This window comes from Leopardus geoffroyi, chromosome A1 (assembly GCF_018350155.1).
Source record: "Leopardus geoffroyi isolate Oge1 chromosome A1, O.geoffroyi_Oge1_pat1.0, whole genome shotgun sequence".
Classification (NCBI taxonomy): domain Eukaryota; kingdom Metazoa; phylum Chordata; class Mammalia; order Carnivora; family Felidae; genus Leopardus; species Leopardus geoffroyi.
Window position 1 is genome coordinate 111,897,012 of NC_059326.1, and position 23,158 is coordinate 111,920,169.

Here is a 23,158-nt window from a genome sequence, read left to right on the forward strand (position 1 = left end):
GTCTTTTCAAAATGTCAGAAGTGAAATGAAAACGCAGCGTAAATGAACAGAGGTAACTATGGTATGTGCACCGCCCCCCCTCCCCACCACACCCCCACCCTTCGCAACTCTGCGTCACAGGCGCCCCCCCAGGCCCTGACAGCTGTCCCAGCCTGCTCAATCCTGCTTCTCACAAGAGTTATGAGCATTTGGACTTTTTAGGTTCTTTGCATCACCGACTCTCTTTAGAGCAGTGTGAGGGCACTGACTTCCTCTCTCCTAGGGCTCTTTTCGCTCCTCTTTCCCCCAGCACCCCACTTGTCCTGCAGCTGCTACAGCCAGCACCTCGACAGTGACCTGACCGCCCCTTCTCTATAGCCCAGCACAGGTCATGCCAACGGCCACGGCCCTTCTTGTGTTCAAACCCATCTCCTTCCTGTCGGTGACTCCTCACCCCTGCAGGACCCCTGTCCCCTCTGCCCACGCCAGGCCACAGGACCCTGCAACTGCTCAGGGTCTGCCCCTCTTGGGAGGCCTTGTCTGCCTCCTTCACCAGGCTGTGGCTCCACCCAGGACCAAGCCAGCCTTAGAGGACTGGGTGCATACCATCCTCCTGTGACGTCCACTGGAGACAACGGAGATGCGCAGTATACTGAGGGACCCTGAGACCCCCATGCTGTCCTGGTAACTGCTAAGGTCTGAGCTCCTGAAGAGAGCCTACAGGAGATGCTCTTCTAGAGACGAGTCACTATGCTGAGTGGCCTCACAGAGGTTACTTACACTCTAAGCCCCAATTTCCTTCTAAGCAGAATAGGAAGTGTGAGGATCCTGTGAACTACCAAATGTGAAGCACTTAGCCAGTGCCTGGCACATAGCAAGTGCTCACTATAAGGCAGATGTTTCATTCCTTAATCGCTCTGCCTTTGCCTAGCACTGAAAGCACCGGCCTCCATGCCCCCAAAGCTAACATTACCACAAGCCACTCTCAATCTGGAATGGGGACCTGCCAGGGCCTGGGGAGGAGGCCGGAGGGCAAGGAAACCAATGCTCCTCCAGGTAAAAGCCTTCATTTTCTGATACTGACTTTCAGCAGCCAATAGCCAGATTTACAGAAGCTGCAGATAAATGTTAACCAAAGACTACCTTAGTTACCAGTTACCACAAGGAGCATCCGTCAGGACAGACATGGCAAGGGAAGCCTACGATTAGCCTTTTACAGAGGCCCTGGATTCCCACATGGCTCCCACAGTCCTGCAGGCAAGAAATGTGGGCTCTGGCAGAGCAAGAGCCTCCTTGTAATGAGGACGACATTTATAAATGTCTTCTGTAAAGGCCACTCTACAAATGTCTCCCTGTGTACGCAGGCATGACAGTAATCCCGTGAGAGGACACCTCAGCATCAGGCGCCGTCACAGGCCTCTGAAGTACCAGGGAACACGCTCTTCTGGCCACCACACAGAAGGCACTTGCCTAAAAAGGAAGGTGGGACATAAAATGAAGGAGGGAAGACATAAAGGAAAGGAAGGTGGAAGCCAGGGTCAGAGCTGCAGGCAGGCTGAGCAGCCTGGCAAATGCAAGGAGAGTCCCTGTTATCCTCTTGGCAGCTGGAACTGGAGGCGGCTGGGGGGTGGGGTAGGGGGGACGGGAGAGACAGGGAGATGGAGGGAGGCGCACTGTCCTGAATACCCTTTGGGTCTGTCTTCTTGCTACAACGTATTTACAGCTCTGAGGAGTGGCTTTTCACTTTCACGATATTTTATTCTAGGTTGACTAGACATAGAGGCCCTCAGGCAGGGAAAGAAAGCAAGAGGACTATAAATATGTTTTATTAGTTGCTGATATTTTAACGGGAAGATATCAAGAGAGAAGATATTTGTAGAATTCTTATCACTTCCTTCTCCTCTTAGTAAGTAGTTCTTTAAAGCCATTCTTGGTGGTCATCCACAGAGAGACCCTGGGGTACTTCTAGCATGGCTCCTGGGATGCTATTTAAGTCAGTGGAATAGCTCCTTGCTTCCTCTGCTTTTCAAGGTACAGACATCCTCAGTGGCTTTTGTGTCAGAAGTGAGAGATCAGCTCTTGATAAACTTTCCATGCCTTCCCATTTGCCACCAACAGCTGCCTGACACTTGCTGTTGCTCAGGTCGGTCTGGCCCCCGATGCCTGGTGTCATTAGCATAACCCTAATTATGCCACATTTAAAAATCCAGGGGTCTAGTTCAGCTCCCATCTCATCAATTTCCTGGCAGGCTGTGACCTTACCAACATTCCCTCCTCCTGAAATTCATCCCTGTAGCTGGTCTTCTTACCTTCAGTAAAAAACTATTTACTAAGCGGCTGCAGAAGGTAAGCCCTCATGCTGGTAGCTGAGCACACAGTGATGGGGGAGGGGTGGGGAAGGTACAGTTCCAGCCCCCGGGGTCACAAATACGACCTCCGATATGTCTGACCCATCACAGACACTCAGTACAAATCTTCTGAAATGAACACGGATTCTTTCAACTTTCAGCACCCAGCCTAGCACCTTGCACCTGGTTAGAGCTTGGGAACTCCTTCACCAATAGGTCATTAAGGATGGATCACTAAACAAGTACACTAAGCACTTGCACCACTGAGACAGTGATTGAGGATGGAAGTACAGGGACATTCTCCAAGGCACTGGCCTGGTTTCATGTATTAGAGCCAACACTCAGGATCCATGGCAGGCAGTATGAACTGAACTATAAAGCAGTCATCCAAGAGGAAAGTCATCCCAGCCCCCTGATGGTCCAAGATCCAGGCAGGCCTCACCTCACAGTCTCAAGTGAGGTCTCAGGGTTGGCTCAGGGGCCTGGGGGGTACTGGGGAGATCAACAACCCTCAGATTCTCCCAGCCAAGATTCTGGCTCAAATATCAGTGTCAGTCTGTGCACATCACGTGTACCCATTATCCTGATTCATTATTTCTTGGCATTTCATATTTTAGATTTTGAAATGAAAACGGAGAAGAAAAATATCTTTAGAAAGATAGATAACTTACATATAACTAATAATACTGTCTCCTGGGAGGAGAACTGGGTAGGAAAAAGAGCACGAAGGGAAATGAATGTCTCACTGTATGTCCAGGGGAACATGGAAATTTTACCATTGGTAAACATCACTTAGTAAAGAAAACAATCAAAGACAATAAAAGACCTACCAGATATGAGAAACATAAAGTATGTAACTAGACAAACCAATGAAACAGAAAATAAAGCCCAGAAATAACCCTAAATATATCTAGAAATTTCACGTATGGTAAAGGTAGCATCTCAGATTACCAGGGAAAAGAGGAGATAATTAATTGTGTTGAGAAAACTGGGTAACCATCTGAAATAAAATTAAGTCAAGCCTTATCTCACACTATGTATCAGGATAAATGGATCAAAGTAAAAATGTAAAAAATTAAAACATAAAAATACGAAGCAAAAGCACAGGGGGAATTCCTTTGTAACCTTGAAGAGAGGCAGACTTTATGAACAACAAAATCTGGCAGAAATAGATTTATGAAGACTTCCATTATTAGGATTATTCAGATAAACTTGACAATCATTCCACAATATGTATGGATATCAAATCATCACATTATATGCTTTAGATATATACAGTCATATTTGTCATTTTCCTTGATGAAATTGAAAAAATGAGCTATTCAAATAAATACACAATAACTTTAGTTAGAGAAATAATTTTTAGAGAAAACTTTGAAAATGAAGAGAAAATAAGAAATTATAAAGAACAACCAAGCCGATTCAAAAGAAAACCAGACAGGACTTCTAGAAATAAAAGTTCAAAGCTGATGTTGAAAATTCAGTGACTGAATTAAATAGCAGATAAGACACAGCTGAAGAGAGAATTATTAAACTGGGAGACAGTTCCAGAAGATAGATCAGAAATAATTATCCACAAATAAGACCTGCAAGACAGAAATGAAAAATAAGAATGAGATGAACAGATATGGAAGAATGAAACACTAACATATATTTGATTTGTGTTTTATAAGGAGAAAGATCCCAGAATAAAGACACTAAAGAAGTAACAGCTAACGACTTTATGGATGTGACAGAAGCGTGTTCAAAAACAGCCTGAGAAAGCTGATCACTAAAAGACCTCATGAAATGAAATCCTCAAGGATGTATCTCAGTCACAATTAAGTGATCCCAGATGGCAGGTCTGAGAGGAAAGAGGCACACTTAGTGTTGGGCACACCTTTTTCCTTGCCTGAATCCAAAAACAGGTTTTGTCTTGCTGTGTGCTTTTCCACTGGCCCCAGCAAAAACCCAGCCCTTGATAGGGAACTTGTCGATGCATTTGCAGACCCCAATGGCAGAAATGAAAGTGGCATGTCACCGTTCCCAGGGAAATCATGAGGCAACAGTGAGATTCCTTGACCACCGAGCATTCCCAGGCAATGCAGCTTATCTTGGAGAAAACAGAGAGGTTATCAACAAATAGCGCTAGTGCTGTAAATCCACGTCCCAAGAGGTGAATCTAGACACAGACCTTATACCCCTTGCAAAAATTAACTCAAAATGGATCACAGCCCTAAACATAAAACACTATAAAACCCCTGGAAGATAACATAGGAGAAAATCTGCATGACCTTGGGTTGGCGAGAACTTTTTAGAGACAACACCAGAGGCATAATAGATGAAAAAAGAATTAAGATGCCAGACTTCATTAAAATCACACACTTCAGCTCTGTGAAAGACACTGCTAAGAGAGTAAGAAGACCAGCCACACCCTGGGAGAAAAGAAAGCAATGAGGCCGTTCCTTTCTGATCCCAGTGACACAGTCCAGCCCCCGGCCCCGAGAAGGGAGGGGTAGCAGGGCCATTGTTTCATGAAGTGGACCCCAGTCACACTTACACTCTCATGGACCACCTTATGGACCCTTTGGAAGGACTGGGTGGTGGACTGGATAGAAACTCAGTGTTTGAGCTCCATGGCAGATTCACGTGCTTGTGGGAGAAGGGTGCTGTCAAGCCGGGCTTCTACCTCCACATCTTGCCTGGGGTAGCGAAGCTCCAGGCATCGCACCCTGTGGCGGTTTCCAGGCTCTCTCCTCAAGCCCCGAGGCCTGCCAACCCTGGATCTGCTAACAGGCGGGCAGGCCGACAGCACACGACGAAGAAAATGTCAAAGGCACCTTGTGATAAACTGCTTTTCCAAGCACTCCTCGGATGTCTACCCACCATGGAATCATCTACTCCCCTGGGAGGGTGAGGGAGAACTAACAGTGCAGCATAGGTGGGAGCACCTCCTAAATTAACACATGATTGGCTCTGCAAGATTATGTATAATGATGATTTTCTGTGATGGGCTATCAGTGGAGATCGTTAATCGCAGATATTAATAAAAACAAATATTGAAGCTAAAATCTAACTTCCTTTCATGCGTGTGTACATACACACAAGAGGCAGTCAGGCCCAGCAGCTATCTCTGGGCAATGGCATGAGCTTTAGCTTCTTACATTTAAAAAATATGTGTTTTGGGGCGCCTGGGTGGCGCAGTCGGTTAGGCGTCCGACTTCAGCCAGGTCACGATCTCGCGGTCCGTGAGTTCGAGCCCCGTGTCGGGCTCTGGGCTGTTGGCTCAGAGCCTGGAGCCTGTTTCCGATTCTGTGTCTCCCTCTCTCTCTGCCCCTCCCCCGTTCATGCTCTATCTCTCTCTGTCCCAAAAATGAATAAACGTTGAAAAAAAAATTAAAAAAAAAAAAAATATGTGTTTTGTAATATTTATTTATTTTTGAGAAAGAGAGAGACAGAGTGCAATTGGGGGAGGGGCAGAGAGAAAGGGAGACACAGAATCCAAAGTAGGCTCCAGGCTCCGAGCTGTCAGCACAGAGCCCGACGCGGGGCTTGAACCCACGAACCGCGAGATCATGACCTCAATGGAGGTCGGATGCTTAACTGACTGGGCCACCCAGGTGCCCCTATATTCTTACATTTTTAAACACAAACTGCTCATATCACCCAAAATGGGAATATGAATTTAACTATGGTCTGCACACAATGGGTGTCCAGTGCACTAGTCTCAACTCCAGTGTTCCAGCTTCATTCTAGTCGCAGCCCTCTGGCTCATTAAATCTCTTCCCTTTCGTGTGTGTGTGTGTGTGTGTGTGTGTGTGTGTGTGTGTGTGTGTGTTCAGGAGAATAAAACTGGCAAAGGGCTTTGCAGAAGAATGAGCACTGTGGGGTGGTGAGAGTCTGAGGGCAGCATGAATGCCCAAGACGGTGCCAGCAAGAGTTAGCTGGGTTCTGGCCTGAAGTGTTAGTCTAAGGTAGGAGTGGTCAGGCAGACAAGCAAGAGACTCAGGAGGAATTTGGGGGGGCCTCAGAGCATCAAGGAGCCAGCCTGACTGTCCTCTTGTTCCTGCCCTATTTTTAGCTGCAGGAGTAACAGGACACACTCGGGTGTCCTGGATAGGAAAGTGGTAAAGAGGCCAGGTAAGTGATGGAGCCAAGGGCAGCCTCTGCATACCTCAATCTGCCAAGCTTGTCAGATCCTTTCTTTCCTAGGCCAGAAGCACCAAGTCTGATAGGTGTTTGCTGAACCGAGTATCCGTGTAACAGGACGGGCTGCTGAAAGGGAGGGTTCCCCCTCCTGCACTGAGAGGAGACAGGGCGGGGACGGAGTGCAACCCAGCCCCTAACACAGGAGAGATACCCAGCATCTGACCCAGTTACAGATCAGAAATGAAGCAAGCTGAAACTTGGGATAAGGATGATCATTTCATCAGCCAAACCAGACAGCAAGGTATATTCGCAAGAGTCACCCCTTTCCCTTAGGGTTTTATTGTAGGATGTGGTTAGGCACAAGGGCTGAGACTCAGCTAGTCTGCAAAGTGGCCATAAGGTCACCCAGGGGACCCTGCTTGTTCCCCAGGCCAGGAGCTGGCCCTGTAAACTTCACCACGGCAGCTTCTGACTGGAGCATCTATGGGGAGAAGATTCCAGGTACTGATTAGAAGACAGGGAGGCTCTGGTCCCCAACAAGAGACAGGAGAGGGAAGACCAAGGCTGAAACATGGGCACTGAGAGTGGCAGGGCTTGGGAAAATGGCAGGAGTGGGGTTTAGAAATATAAAACTCCAGAGGTCATCATTTTGTAGTTTAGATCCAAAGAAGACAGGAAAAAAAAATTCTAGCTATAGCCTTACCTTGTGAGAGGTGGAAATGCAGTCCTATGGTGCTGGGCTTTTATTTTATTTTTTTTTATTTTATTAAAAAAAAATTTTTTTTAATGTTTATTTATTTTTGAGACAGAGAGAGACAGAGCATGAACAGGGGAGGGTCAGAGAGAGAGGGAGACACAGAATCTGAAGCAGGCTCCAGGCTCTGAGCTGTCAGCACAGAGCCCGACGCGGGGCTTGAACTCCCGGACCGTGAGATCGTGACCCGAGCCGAAGTCGGACGCTTAACCCGACTGAGCCACCCAGGTGCCCCTGGTGCTGGGTTTTTAAATGGACCACAATTTAGGGACCCATACCAGCAGGCTGCTCCCATAGCTACCTTGGGAGAGTCTATATCTATCACAAGGTGTCAGCATTCAGTCTTGAGAGCTGGCTGCCAGGGCTTGACATCTTTCTCAGAGAAACCCTCTGGGAGTGCACTGAATTTCTGCAAACAAGCTTAAGTACTAGGAGGGAAGTTGGTAGAGTAAGGTTTGTGCTCAGGACACGTGACAGGGTTTCTGCCCCCCCACCCCCCAAAAAAGGAAAAGATGTCATCGCACATCTTTTTGGATTTGATGAACAGGAACCAGGCCTGTTCTTTGCTCAAGGGTTGGATAAAATGGCTCCAAAGGCACTTCCCTTCCAGGAAGTAAGTTCCTTGGGCAGAGACTTTTGTCTTGGACCTCAGTGTCTGGCACAGAGCCTGGGGTATGATAGGCCATCTCCGGGTCAATATGTGAGCAACTCAGCTTAGCAAAGTAAGTGCTAAGGGCTTCCCAAGATACCACCTCACCTAGCAAATGTTCAGGCACCTTCTATGGGTTGGGCCCTGTATGGAAGAGGAAGACCCAAGGTCTCCTTATGTATCAGCCAAGCTTCCTGCCTCAATGCCACAACAAACCAAAGCTGGTTCTTCATGACAGCTTTCGATTTTGTTTCCTCACTGAGCCTTCCCTATAGTGCCATCTGTCATGGGCTAAAGCCACACCAGTGTTCCCTACACTGTACTGTGCAAGGTGTTTAAAGGTGTTCCTTAAAGACTTCTGTGATAAAAGTCTGGGAACCACTACGTAGCACAGCTCCTTCCCATGGGGATTCACAGTGACACCAACATGTTAAAGGCTCTAAAGAGTCTTGCTATAAAGAAAGCTATTTCTTGCTGGTTCCCAAACTAAAACAAATTCCTTTACTGAGAAAATTGTCGAGGTTATTCATAAATCCACCTCAAAAGAGAGGATGTGAATCTAGCCATCTTCTGACCTCAGTCATACGGCCGTGGTTTTTTTGGTGGAATACCTCTCGAATTTCACCAGATACGTAGGTTCTGCTGAGCACTGTTTGAACAATGCTGACCCACAGGACCTTGACCCATGACTCAAGACCATCAAATCATAAGGGTGCTTGCTCTTTGCTCTACCACACACTGTTCATTTCCCACCACCCTCCACCCCCAACTGTGGGACTCAAGCACCTTTAACTTATCCCCCCCACCCTGTTTGCCCTATTCCCTTATTGGTCTCTGGGCTTGGGGATCCCCATCATCAATGGAAAGGTCACTGGGACAAAAGCCACGCCATATAGTTCTCATTTCACATCTCCTATACCTTCCAGTAGTGCTATGCTGGGCACAGAGGAGAGATTCCAGAAGCTTCTGAACTGATTAAAGTCGGGTTCCCTTTTCCCTTACATATCATTTAAGGGAGAAGTACCACAGTACCATGGGGGCAAAGACAATGAATGGACTGGGGCTGCCCTGACTGCCTCAGTTTCCATGCAGTAACACTTACTTCCATCTACCATGTATTGAGAGGTTACTAAAAAAGCTGGCTAAACACTTTAGATGCAGTGTCAATCCTCACAGAGCCCCAAGAGCAATACGGGCTGCTATACTCCCCTGGTGGAGAATGGAGGGAGGCCCAGATAGTCCTCCACACTGAGAAGACAAGTGGACAGTGTCACACTGCTTGGGGAGAACTCCAGGAAGAGGCCAGCAGGGAAGCTGGATCTGGGGAAGGAGCTATCTGGCTGCCACGACTAAGCTGGTTCCAAGTGTTGCCTTTTTCCTTTTAAGTGCAGCAGATGATTGGGCTCTGGACCCAAGAGGACAAAGAGAGGCCTGCTTCACTTTTCAGAGCAAGATGCAAAGCTACAACCTCCTCCCACATCTACCCCAGCCGGGAGCAGACTGTACGAAGCAGAACCTATGTGGTCCCTCACCACTGAAAACACGCTCTGCATGGCGGGGGTGGGAGGATGGTGGTGGGGTGTCACTGGGCTCTGACGGTCCCCTGTCTGAAGGGCTGCTGGTGGTTCAGACACTTTTTTTTTTTAAACATGTATTCATTTTTGGGAGAGAGAGAGAGAGAGTATAAGCAGAGGAGGGGCAGAGACAGAGGGAGACAGAGAACCTGAAGCAGGCTCCAGGCCCTGAGCTGTCAGCACAGAGCATAACGGAGGGTTCAAATTCACGGGCTGCAAGATCATGACTTGGCTCAACCCAAGGCACCCTGGTTCAGGCTCTCTTAACGGTGGTCTGGCCTCAGCTCTGGCATGCTCAGCTCCTGGCTAACTAAGAAATCTTCCAAGAAGATTTCCATGCATGTGCCAGACGCTCAGTCAGAAGTGGCCTCCAACATCAGACAGAAGAGTTCGGTAACAGGACATGTTGGTGGTGAGGCCAGTACAGGCTTCAGGAGGAGGAATCCAGTGCCACTTGAAACAGAGCAGAGAGAGTAGGGCCTGAAGCTGCCAGGGCATTCTGCGGGCGTCTGGTGAGGCCTGGTGGCTTCTGGCGAGTTGCAGGATAACACGCATGAGCGGGTGGTGACAGGCCCCATCACCAGCCCTAAGGAAAGTCACCTCAGCAGCCAGAGCAGGAGTACCAGGGACTTCCTCCTCTCTCAAATGCTAACGTGAGATTTGGGCACTTACACGGTGAGGGCGTGGGAAGAGCACTTCCCCTGCATCCTCTCACTGCAGCTTCTAGAACTCTGGGAGACACTCCCCACAACCCCATTGTACAGATAACCAAACCACAGCTCAGAAATGTGAGCGACTTGTCTGGGGCCATAGTAATGAAAGGGCGGCTCTGGCACCTGGGTCCACATCTTATCCGTCCAGCTCCACTGCCTCTTCCTGATGTCTAATGAACACTGTGGCGTCCCACATGGTCCCCAGGGCCAGCTACCAAGGAGACGTCAGCTCCCTGCTCCACAGCCACCTAGTCCCACCAGGGCCCTGTAGCTCAGCAGTCCTCTTAGCAAGCCCTCTCAGACCCCTCATCTCTCCACTGAGGCCTGCTGAAGGCAGGAGGCCTAGCCCAGCCATGTGCAAGGGTACCATGGGGCACTCCGCCATCACCGTGCCTGCAACTGTGTGTACCACCTGTAAGAGTCTGGGTCGTGCAGAGAACATAATCCTTCCACAAGCCTCTCCAGCTACCAGCAGCACGTACAGTTCTGCAGCATCACCGCCTTTTGCTTGCCTGGGCCGGACTCGGACAGGCAGCTCTGAGGGGTGAAGAAAGGTCTTGCTCTGGATTCGATCCCTGGGCCAGATGCAAGTTCGGTGAGGACCTGCTGAGTGAGTGGTGCTCGCTTCACATGCCTGGTGTTAGAGCATGATGTCTGCGCCACATCCTTGTCTAGGCCCTGAGCTGTTCGAAGGCTGCTGCTCGGGCTTCTCGCTCTTTCCCTGTCTTCCCCAAGCTCTGGGATGAGCCTGGCACCCAGCAGGCACACGGAGTACAGTTGAGTGAGTGGCACTGCGCCTCTCCCAGCTCTCACAGGGCCGGCTGGCCACACAGCTTTCTCCAGGTCTCAGCTGAGATCTCCTCAGAGAAGCCTTCCGAGCCAGTTCATCTCCAGGCCCCCAGTTAGCCCGGCCCCGCTTTGGCCTATTTACGCTCTCTGTGGCATCTATCACAGGCAGTAACCATCTGGTGTGGTTGGTTCTTTCTCCCAGACTAGACCATGAGCCCCACAGAACAGGCCCCAGTCATTCCTGTGTTCTCATACAGGGCCTAGCATGGTGACTGGTACACAGCAGGTGCTCAGTAAGTGTGTGGAACAAACCAGAAAGTGTCTTCGGGGAAATAAAATCAAAGAGCGGGACAGAAAGCAGGCTTGTCCCACCTTCCCTTCTCACTCATGGATCAAAACCAAAGCTGTGACTGGGCAGATGCTCAGAACTTCCAAATACCCACATGCTCCCACATCCCAGCCCAGGGAGCTTAGGGCTGGTCAGTCAGTGTGGGCATGCAGCACTGTTCTGAGGGGCAGAACGGAGCAGTGTTTTCACTGGATAGCGCCCCAGAGCTCAGCTACTCTCCCATCAGGGAACAGGACTCAAGTAACCACAAAAGTGACTGATGGCTCAGGATGTCTCCCGAGGTGTCTGTCACGTAGGCCAGGCACCGTGCTGGGGGCAGGCATAAGGCAACGGTCAAGCCAATGACTCAGCAGTATGTGAGGGCAGCAAAAAGTGGCTCAGATTCAGCTAACTGTAGCTCTCCTGGAAAGACTTGGTAAAACTTAAAAATATGTATGATGTTTAATACACAGGGGTTAACAAGGCTGCTGCCTGAGTAAAGATTTGCCTTGAGCTACTTTCTAGCCCTAGTGATGGGCTGTCCTGACCATTCCCACACCCCTCTGTGACCACTCCCACACACCCACGAGAGCAGGGGCGGGAAAGGCATAATGCTGTGGGTGCAAACAGAGTCAGGGTCTCTGGCCCCATGAGAATGGACCCACTGGCCTCAAACTCATGAGCACTGTGCTCAGTTCCAGAGCCAGCCAGGCAACCAAAGACGACTAGATTTTCTGCGTGGCACACATAGTAACTGCCTCAGATATGCCGGAGCAACGGTCTCCCCCCCAGCAAACTAAATGGTAGAAGCTTGACGGAAGACACGAAACTGATGTTGTACTTGACCTACCGGTAGTGTCTGTGGACATCCCCGTGACAGGGACATCATGGCATTCGGGCACCAGGAATCGTGGCCTAGCTGGGTACGCCCAGCACATGAGCTTTCCCGTTGTGCTCACACAAAGACCTGCGGCTGTCACAGCAGCCTGAAGCTGGTGGGACATGGGCTGTTATCAACATTTTGAGGTGTAGGGGAACTGGGGTCCACACAGGTTAAGTGAATCACTCTAGGTCACAGAGCATATATAACCGCCAAGCCAGAATTAGAAATGTCCTCTACTTCCTGTCTAGTAACTTCGGCCCTGACTGCCAACGTTATACATGGTTTTCCTGCCTGCGTCACGAGCTCCAGTCCTCTGTTTCCTGATCTACAGAAGAGAAGAATCACGACTAGCGCATGCTGCCAGGCATGCCACCTAAAAGAGTCTCTAAGGAGCCAAGGGTTAAATGCCCCAGAAGTACAGATGCCTCCCAACTGTAATACACCCATGTCTTTTCCTGCCTAGGTGCTCTCAAAAGAACAAAGACACCATATCCCTCAGGACCATGTTCTTTATGGAAGAACCCTCACTCTTGCCTTAATGAGAGACCAGGGAGAGCAAGAGGTAACCCAGCTCTTCTGCTTCCTCTTACCACTTCGGAAGAGGAAACCTTGTCTTGCTGAGTCTCCTCGTCTGGCTGGAGGAGGGCTGGCTGCAAGAATCAAGGGTGCCCTTCCTGCCAGCTACCCTGACTGTGTATGGAACAGTAAGTGGTAAAAGCGTTACAACAGGCCAGCAGGATCTATGTCCCGTCCCAACTCCTCACTGGCTATATGCGACCCTATGCAAGCTCTCTTATGCTTTAAGGCGGGTTTTGTCATCACTAAAAATGGGGGTGACATCCCTGCCCAGCCAGCTTCCCACAATTGCCATGGAGCCACCAGTAAGACCAGTAAGATTATTTCTGGGAAAAGAACCACCCCTTCTCTCCCTCCCCCCCCCCCCCCCCCCGCCCCCTGCCACCAGAGAGAGAGCTGATTCCAAGACCGGTGCTGGGAAAATTCAGGGTGAGTCCAGAACATCTCATTGTGTGAAAAGGCAAGAAGATGTGTAAGAATGGAAGAGGCCGCTGCAAAGCACAGCAGAACCAGCTTGAAGGTCAAATGTGGGACAAGGTGAACACCATACAGAGCAATGAAAGGATAGTGTATTACCCACTAAACCAACGAAGTCCATGAAGCAACACTGAGAGTACAAGAAATAGAGAGGAAGGGCAGAAGGAAAGTAAGTTCATTACTGAAGAGTGCCAACTGATAAATGTAACAGAAATGACAGAAATAGAAAAATCACTCTTTTATAACCACTACAGTTATAACGGATTCAGGGAAGATCATCAAGTGATGCCAAAGCCATCAGGTGAAGACTGTGACTCAGGAGGTACAGAAGTCCATTAGACACCACCTTAACCAAATGACCAAACGGAATCACCAATGGCAGGACGAATCTACATCAGGCGCCTCCCGGCGTGATACCAGGCAAGGCCTCAATGCCACTTAGGCAATCCCCCTACCAAAATGTTTAACTCGAATCCAAGCCTGAGACCAGCCCAGGCTGAAGGTCATTCTGCAACACAGCTGGCCGGCACTCTTCAAAAATGTCCATGTCACGAAAACTGGGGAATGGTTTCAGCTTCAATAGGACGAAAGAAACCCAACAACCAAAGGAAATGTGTGATCTTGAAATGGATCCTGGGTCAGGAAAGACAACCAGACAAAATTATAGAGGACGTTTTGGGGACAATTAAGGAAATTTCCACATGGACTGTGTAACAGCCAAAAATCAAGGTACAAACGTGTGCACACATGCATGTTCACGTACACACACAAGGTGGGGGGGAGAAAAGGCAAAGGGGCCAAAATGTTAACAACCGGGACACCTAGGTGAAAATGTTCATTGTACTACTCTTACGAGTCTTCCGGGGGTTTGAAAAGTTCCAAAATAAAAGGAAGCAGGCAGGTCCCATCAGTCCTGGGCAAGTGTCAGAACAGCCACTCTGTGAGCACAGAGGAGCCCTTCCTCGGTGGACCCGGGCACACTCACCTGTCAGATACTCCAGGACAGCAGCCATGTACACGGGTGCCCCCACTCCAATCCTGTACTTGGGGTGGCCTTTCTTGATGTACCGCAGCATCCGCCCCACGGGGAAGATGACTCCCGCCTTGGCGGACCGGGAGGTCTTGGTGGATTTCTTCTTCCCACCCCGGCTCGACATGGCGGCGGCCCTGGAGGTGAGTCAGTAAACACACTGTGGAGGCAAGAGGCACAGCCGTCAGGATCATGGGGGCAGTGCACCCCTCTTCCCCACAGTCTCCGGCCCCTACAAGAAAGGCCACTCCTCGCGGCCACTGAGTCCTCCGGGCCCAGTTCGTGTACTTGGTTGGCGCACTCTGGCCCCTAAGAAGAGATTGGCTACACTTTTCACATTTTATACCACGACATCAATTTTATCGGCCACTTACATTTAAACGTTACTCTGACAATGAGTGCTCTTAAGTACCCTGCCTTTATGCCACGTGGTATAAAAGAAAATGGGATTTCTTGGCTACGTCCAATATGCTTGTTTAATAATTGCATTTTCATACACTTGAGACCAGGGCTGATAAATTTGCTGAAGTCTTCGTGGAAAAAAAGCAAACGATGTCACCTTCCCCTGGAATAAAGACGTAAAGCCTGACACCTAGGTCGCCTGATGGAAGCAGCATCTCTACCTCGTGACCCTTTCCCCGTGAGGGGCAATGGCAGCTCACAGGAGTCCAGCAGATAGTCAGGCTGCAATCACAGGCCCTCAGAACATGCCCAGTCCGCTAGCTGGGCCTGTCCTTAGAGAAGAGGGAGAAGGGCTTTTCTTACCCTGATCCTCCTCCCAATCCACATCCAAAATGCCACGCAGTCCAGAGGATGCCCCCTTTTCAACACCTCACGGAGGGTCCTCTCCTCTCCACCCCAACTGTGACTGGATCCAGGTTGTCTCTAACCAAATGATCGCAAATATGTCCTGAAGAGATCTCCCCACTACTCGCCCTACTCTCCAATCCACCAGCCCTCTGATGGTGGTGCATACGAATCCGAGTACTCGACGGCCCGGTGTTAAAGCATTCTCTGGCTGCCACAGTTCCTGAGGTCAAATCAAGATCCTGGGCCTGTCATGCGATGCCCTAGAAATCTAGGCCTGGCACATCCATCCAGCTTCACCCCATACCTCCTGGGGTCCAAACTCGGACACGGGGCAGGGGTGGGGGTCACACACAGTTCCCTTCAAGTGCCCTCCCCTGCAGTGGCTGTGCCCTTTTGCCAAGACCTTCTCTATTCCTCACACTTGCTTCCTGCTCTCTGCCATCCCTACCCTGAGCGCTCGGGTACAGCCCCTCCATCCACTGGGCTCCCTTGCACTTCACACCATGGCAGTGATGTGCATACAGCCCCCGCTTTCAGAGAGCTGCCCCTGGCTGGGCCCCTAGCACAGTACCACTGAGGTCTGCATGTTTGCTAAGAGCACTCAAGGGTCTCAGATGTTTGCTAAAAGCATTCTGGTCATTCATGCATCCACTTTAGGAATGATGCTGGAAAATGGAGACGGTAGTACACAAGGCAGATGAAGTCGCTGTCCTCCCAGAGTTGGTGGGGAAGAGGGGAAGAGAAAGAGGAAATAACCCTACAGTCATTTAAATGATCATCATGAAAGGCAGTGAGGGTGCTGGGAGAGGAGCTGTGAACAGGCCTCTCAGCCTGTTCTCCCGCACGAGGCAAGCATGTCTTAGAGGACATTTATGCTCAATCATTTAACCAAATGGGCAGGTCTCCCATCTACTGGTAAACTGAGATCAGGCTGCGTGCTGTGTGGGTGCCTCCAGCTCCAACAGGCCAGGCCTCTATGCCAGTGGAGTTAGGAGTCCTTGTTACTCTGATGCCCAACCCTGTATTCGGAACATGCTTGCGGTTCATACCTAACATTAGTGTGACCCCTAAGATATCTCAAGTCATGTGCCTGACAGCCATGGCCAAAACAACAGAGAGCAGAATTTGGGGGCCCTCTGACTTAGAATGAAGGTGGCTCAAGCCCCAGCTCTGAAGAGATGTTTGGAGGGTTGTGGCAGGGGGAGGGGCACTAAAGACGACTATGATAATACCTTGTATTTCTCATCAAGGGGTACCAAGTGTTAATGGATCACTGAGTGCTAAAAATAGAGTCCCAGAAGGGTCTGCGCTTCTCTGAAACAATGAGATGGCTCCATTTCTTGCTGTGATGAGCTCCATCTTGAGACATTCCCTGCAAACAGGTGCACATGCTCACTCTGAGCAGGAAATGGTATATGTACACGTGTACATGTGTGTGTTCGCAGGGAAAGCTGCCGCTGGGTTTCCTAGCAGTCATTTGCTTTACCACAAATGTGTTTCACAGACCAACCCAATGCCTCTGGACCCAGAGTTTTCAGATCTGAACATTTCCCCTCTTTCAGCAGGAGAGGCCTGCAGTCAGTGATGATGAATGCAGCTCAGTCCCATTCTTACTGGAGCACAGGCTTCAGCCCTATCTCCAGGCAGACCTGTCTGGGTAGGTTTGGGGCTGCCTCTGTGGGAATCAGTAACGTCCTGCCCCAGGGAAGAGCCATTAGCATTCAGAGACCTGATGGGCCCTAGACATGCTCATTCTTTAAAAGTGATGCCTTCCTTCCACTCCAGCCAAGAGTCTTGATGTGGACATGGACATGGACAGGACAGTGACTCCCAGGTCTCTAGTCCAGTGCACACCTAGCTACAGAGCCCCAGAGCTCTGTTCTGACTGCCTGTGGCTAGGACCCACTTGACAATCCCATGGGCACCTTGAATCCCTTCCTGTTCCAAATCCTGTGGAATTTTCAGCTCCAGCAGTGACAACCTTGTGCATGAAGCCCCTAAGTGGAAGTCAACATGGGCCCATTCTCTCTGCCCACTTTCCCAGCACCCAGCCATTAGCCAAGCTCTGTTGAACCCACCTCGTAACTGCCGAAGCCTCTTTCCTCCTCTTCAGCCTCCCTGCCTCGGTTCAGCTCTCTCTACTCCTCATCTACCTTCCCCAGCACTAGTCTCTCTCCATGGATGCCAGGGGATCTCTGCTCCCTTGCTGGTTCCTCACCACCCTGAGCCAGCCACAAACAGCATCCTTCAACTACTTCCGCAGCATCGCTTCCTGCCACCCCTCCCCCTGGGGGCGATGCTCCAGGCCACCACTGGTTTCCTGCCCTCGGATGCAGTGTCCAGAATGTCTTTACACAGGCTGTCTCTCCTGCCTGTGACACCCTCTGTCCTTGTGCCAATCTGCTGCACTGGCACTCGTGAGATCCCTGTCCTCGGACCCAGCCGTGGACTGGAATCGCTCACTGCTTCACGTTCCCAGAGAACATATCCTGGCACGTATCTGTGTGCCTGCCTGCCCAGCTCAGCCGAACCGCAAGCTACTTGATGCCAGGCACTGTGGTCAGCTCATCCCTAAGTCCCGGGGTCCCAGGCAGGGCCTTAAACGTCATGGATCCTCAAGGGGTATTATGCTGAGAGGAAACCATCTTCACACCTAGTTTTCAGTCAGGCTCCTGATAAAGCAGCCCCGTCTTCACCCCTCCCCTGGGAGCGGTCCTGCAGCTCCTGCTCCTCACCCTTCCCCGCATTCTTCCTGCACTTTTTTTATTTTAGAGAGAGTGTGTGCACATGCAAGTGAGCGGGGAAGAGGGGCAGAGGGAGAGAGAGAATCTTACGCAGGCTCCACGCTCAGCACGAAGCCCACGTGGGGCTCAGTCCCACGACCCTGGGATCGTGACCCGAGCTGAAATCAAGTCGAGTCGGATGCTCAACCGACTGAGCCCCCAGGTGCCCCTTTTTTATTCCCTGCACTTCTAGCTAGGTCCCCAATGTGCAGCCACAGCTTGGAAAGACGTCTGAGTCAGCCATGCAGCTTCATGACATCCAGTCATGTGTACGGACTTTAAAAACATCTTGGAGAAAATCACCTTGTGGCTGGGCAGTCTCCAGATGAACCTGTGAATGTGCCGGCACCATACTACTCTTCAGGGGTCTATGGAGATGTGGGCACCCACGTTGGGGACAGAGCGGCCGTGATTGAAGTGGCTGTTGAGCACTAGGCCGCGTAACTCAAATTCCAAAGTCAGACTGACCTCATTCAAGTTGTGGCTCTGTCACTTACCACCCATGCATCCTCGGGCACGTGATACGATATTACCCTCTGAGCTTATTTTATCATCAGTCAAGCGGGGATGAAGGTAGAATCGACTTCAAACATTTGGTGGGAAAACTGAACAAAACATGCATATATGGGGCCTGCCAAGAACTCACTGAGTGGGTGCTCAGGTAAGTCAATAAAAACAACAACAACGAACAAAGGCCGCCTCCTCGAAAACCAATGTTGGGTATTTGAACTGGCAAGGACAGCACCAGTTGCTATAACAAACAAGCCCCCATAGCTTATTTCTCTCTCATGGAAAGTCCAAAGTAGGTTTCCATGATTGGTTGGTGCTTCTCCACATGATTCAGGGACCCAGACCCCGCCCCCCATCCTTCAATGCACAATTCCCGATGTCACCACAGAAGGAAAGAGGTCATGGATGCTAACACATGAAGGCCTTCGGGGGCCACACCCAGAGGCGGAGCATACCACTACTGACCATGATTCATCGACTAGAACTTGGTCACATGGCCACACGTGATTGCAAGAGAGGTTGAGAAACGCCCTTTTGCTATTTGCTCAGAAAACAGCCAGTCTCTGTCCTATAACAAACCAACTTGAAAGCTGACCCTGAAGCCAGGGTGGGAGCAACCAGCCAAAGCCTGTTGGGCCCTGTTTGACCCATGCCCTGCATCCAGCCTCTTCTGAGAGATGGACAGTCCTACGTCACAGAAGAAAGTGGCTTCTTGCACACTCGGCTTCTCTTCAAGGCATGGACATTGCTCAGGAAAGAAACAGCTGTACTATCTTGTCAGACTGACAAAGCAATGTCCTTCCTTCCCGGGCTAATCATCCAGGAGAGCCCCCCCTTCAATAAACCAGAAGTCCTCACCCCTAGGGAGGACCCCAAGTGCTTGGAAGACAGTGACACGGCCTCAGGCAACCTCACTACACATGAGCGTAGCTGCTTTTTTGACTGTTATCGGGCCAGGAAATGAAGACTCTGTGGTTGATCCCAAAGGGATCTCTGTGGTCTTTACCTCTGCAACTCCTCCAACTATAAATCAATCACAGTAGACATGACCCTTGCTTGCAGAAACCCAAGGCTTACCCAGAGACAAGCTAGGCTTGAGTGATAGGCAGGTCTCTGACCACCGGCTCCTCAACAACTGAGCTGTGACTGGGGCACCTGATCTGTCCTCTTGGCACAGGACTAGCGAGAGGCCTGGCTGTGAGGATCCCACGAGTAAGATGGACACGAGAATGACAAGCCCTTTACTACCACAAGGGCCACAGAGGAAAGAGGGTCAAAGGGCTGTCCTACCTACTACCACACTGTTGCACTCTTCCCCAACAGGGCACTGTAACAGGCTCCATACTGCCCTGTAAACCACTTTCATCACTTCGGCACATACCACCCTCTCAGTTGATAGCACTCTCTCCAGCCCTGTGTCTGTTCCTGCTGTGGCGGTGCCTTGTGCCCGCCAGTCACAGTCTGGTTTGGGCCAGCCCTATGCCCAGACTCCAGCCTTGTGCACAAGGCCCCACTGACCTCCCGCCCACCTCTCCCTATTTCTAGCAACGAGGGCTCCACCAGGCTGAACGGCTCCCGGAGTCCTTAGTGGACATTCCTGCATGTGGCCCGAGCCCAGCTACAAATCCCTCGTGACGTTCCTCACCCTGACACCATTCTTTAATATGTTCAATTGCTTTTCTCAATCTTATATAAAGTGCTCTGCAAATGCAGTTCCCAGCCCTTTCTTCCAACTGGATTGCTACTCAACATCCAATTTATATAAATATCCTGAAGCCAACCTCCCCAACCTTAGCAGCTGCTATACTGTATCATCACTGCCAATTTCCTTGTCTGTCTTGGTGGGACGTACCAGTCTGCTCCCCAGTGTACCTCCAGGAACCCACTGCCCTGCCTGGTACCTGGTAGGCCCTCAAATGCTGGCTGAATGGTGACTAATTAGTTGGATGCATTTACAGTTCTCTGGACAAAGATGAGGACAGCATTTCCAAAGGCCACAGGACTCAGAAATGTGGCAAGTGGGACAGCAGTCAGGGACCTTCATTGAAACCATTCACGGACACATGAATGTCCTGGCCGATCCCTGTGGGAGCTCAGACCCTTGAAGTTCAGGGAGCTTGTGGGGCCATCTTAGAGATTCCCAGGGAGGAAACACCACAACGGCCCTGACGGCTGAGGTGGGAGCCCCACAGAGGCCTTCCCACTCCCTAATAATTCTGTGGCTCCAGCCACCTCTCCTCTTGCCAGGCAACTAGCTCAGTAAGAGACTGGAGGGAAATACTTCCCTTTCTCACACCTGTAAGTGACTGACCTCCACTAAGGCTACAGCACAGAAAACTCTTAATCAGGGCACTTAGAAAACCAACTGAACTGGAGATTGTGAGGTCCTCTGTTACCTAAGCAATGAATTTGTGCATATTGATACCGAATGAAATGTTGACCAGAATTGCTGTGGAGCTGGCAGTCACACGGCCCCCATCCCAAGCACCCGAGGACAGGGAACCTGAGCGATCAGCGCTTACAGTTGCTGTCGCCGAGGGAGGACTGCACCATCCACTCCCTGCAGCTGGATGAATGCCCACGTGTCCACATGCATTTGTCAGCTTCCCATCAAGTCCAATCATGACAGCAAACCTGAGACACTTAATTCTGAAGCACAGGACACTAATCCTGTTTACAGCATTCTCTTCCATTTACTCCTACCATACCAGATGATTAACGGTGTCACTGCTGTCAGGTCTCCAGAGGCAGGAGGATCTACTACACAAGTATCGCTCACAGAGCTGGGGTTCAGAAACAGCGTTCTGATTGGCCGAGAACAGAGACTTGTTCTGGTGCTCGAGCCAATCAGGGAAAACCTCTCTCTCCATTCATAAAACACTAGATCATAAAGGGAGCCGGAGGATTAAAGAACTTACAGTCCACCCTCAGTGAACCAAGGGATTACAAACAAGGAGAAAAGGACAAATTGAGATAATAAATAAATCCTAAATGGCACTTTTTGTTCCAGCACACGTGTCTTCCTCGTGTGTTAGGTTTTTAGTGGTGGGGAACAAACAGAAACCCGAACCAAGTGTTATTCAGGAAAGAGTTTACAAGAGGCTAGGGGAGTCAGCACGACATTTCAATAGCAAAGCACTGTCTTCCTGCCTCACAAGGAAACTTTAATTCACACTCCTCTCTCTTTTAAAAGTTGTGCCTGGGGCGCCTGGGTGGCGCAGTCGGTTAAGCGTCCGACTTCAGCCAGGTCACGATCTCGCGGTCCGTGAGTTCGAGCCCCGCGTCGGGCTCTGGGCTGATGGCTCAGAGCCTGGAGCCTGTTTCTGATTCTGTGTCTCCCTCTCTCTCTGCCCCTCCCCCGTTCATGCTCTGTCTCTCTCTGTCCCAAAAATAAACGTTGAAAAAAAAAAAAAAAAAAAGTTGTGCCAAACATTAAGATAATAATTTCAATGGAAGGTTATCAAAGGAAAACTTTAAATGTGAGCTTCAATAGGGCAGGACCCTGGCTGGCTGGGCTTGCCATCCAGAAGCCATTCAGTATTTGTGGAATACATGAAGCATTCACAATAACAATAAAAAACATCTGGCCATGATTCTTTCCTGCTCAGAACCTTCAACGGCTTCTTCTAGCTTCACCTGAGTTCCCTCCACGATCCAGCCATTCTGAGCCTCTGGCAGTTCCCCCACATGACCTCTATTCTCACTGTTCTAAGACTCGACACATGGGGTTCCCCAGGCCTCGAACACTTGTCTCCATCTGCCCTCCGTTGCCCAGCCAACTCCTACTTGGTCTTTCTGTACAGTAAGGGCTTGCTTCCGCTTATGTCACCTTTCTGGGGGTTACTATGGGAGCTCCTGTGGCCTTCTGCACCAAACTCACAATAGCCCCTTGCCTGTCTTCTCCTTGTGTCAGTTTCCCAAGGACAAGGACTGAGCACTTCTTGATCATGCTTTTGTCCCCAGTGCCTGACTCAGAGCTGATTCTCAGGAAATATTTACTGGAAGACTTTAAGACACCAGTCAAGAAAACAAGCTATACAACTCTTTGGAACCCATCTGGGCTCCCTTGTAAGAGCTGGGGTGGGACCTAATGTACTTCTAAAACTGTAGAACGTGGGGAGGACTCACAGGATAGGTGCGGGGTCCCTCTCGTCCCTGCTCCTTCCCAGCACATGTGCCAAGAACGGGGCTCTGAAAAACCCAACACAAATCCAAAGGCACAATCAAACCAAAAACTAGAAGCTGCTGCAATTCTGATCAATACCACATATAGGCTCTTATTGGACTTCATCAGCTTGGACTTTGCACTTTTGTTTATTTAAATAAATCTCCTTTAAATGACTGGGGGCAGCATTAGCTCTGAAGGTATTGGAGGCAGATCCCAGAAAACATGTACTCCAAGCCTTCCTGTGGGGAAGGGATGAGGACTCTTGGAGTTCTGTTGTCACCAGGACCAGAAGAAATGGCAGAATGAGATGTACCATTCCCTGTGTCTGGGCCCTTTGGTATAGACCACGTTAGTGACTTAGGACAATATTAGACTGTCACATGTGATGTTCCAGACTACTCTTCATTCTAAAGGACCTACCTACCTCAAATAATTTTCACTTAAACCCTTCCCACCTCCCCAATGCCTTTAGGGATCAGCATTAACAATGGTGACAGGTTAAAACAAAATACAAGAATGAAGAGATTTCCCACCCTCCACCTAAAACTATAGGGGGCAAGAATTTAAAGACTGAGGGTTTTTGGTTTGTTTTGTTAAGAAAAAAAAAAAAAAAAAGGTTTATAGGACCCTGGGTGGCTCAGTCAGTTGAGCATCCTACT

The 23,158-nt window shown here is 49.9% G+C and overlaps 1 protein-coding gene across 6 annotated transcripts in view; it reads right to left on the reverse strand.

The window, feature by feature from the left end:
• The window catches only part of LOC123603947 (core histone macro-H2A.1), a 79,239-nt gene that overhangs the window by 54,208 nt on the left and 1,873 nt on the right, over positions 1-23,158 (reverse strand). For all 6 annotated transcript variants that reach the window (XM_045489529.1, XM_045489516.1, XM_045489493.1 and 3 more), the window contains exon 2: positions 14,184-14,388. In XM_045489529.1, the coding sequence (XP_045345485.1) occupies positions 14,184-14,355 (172 nt within the window). In that variant the 5' untranslated portion in view covers positions 14,356-14,388. The remainder of the gene's footprint in view (positions 1-14,183; positions 14,389-23,158) is intronic.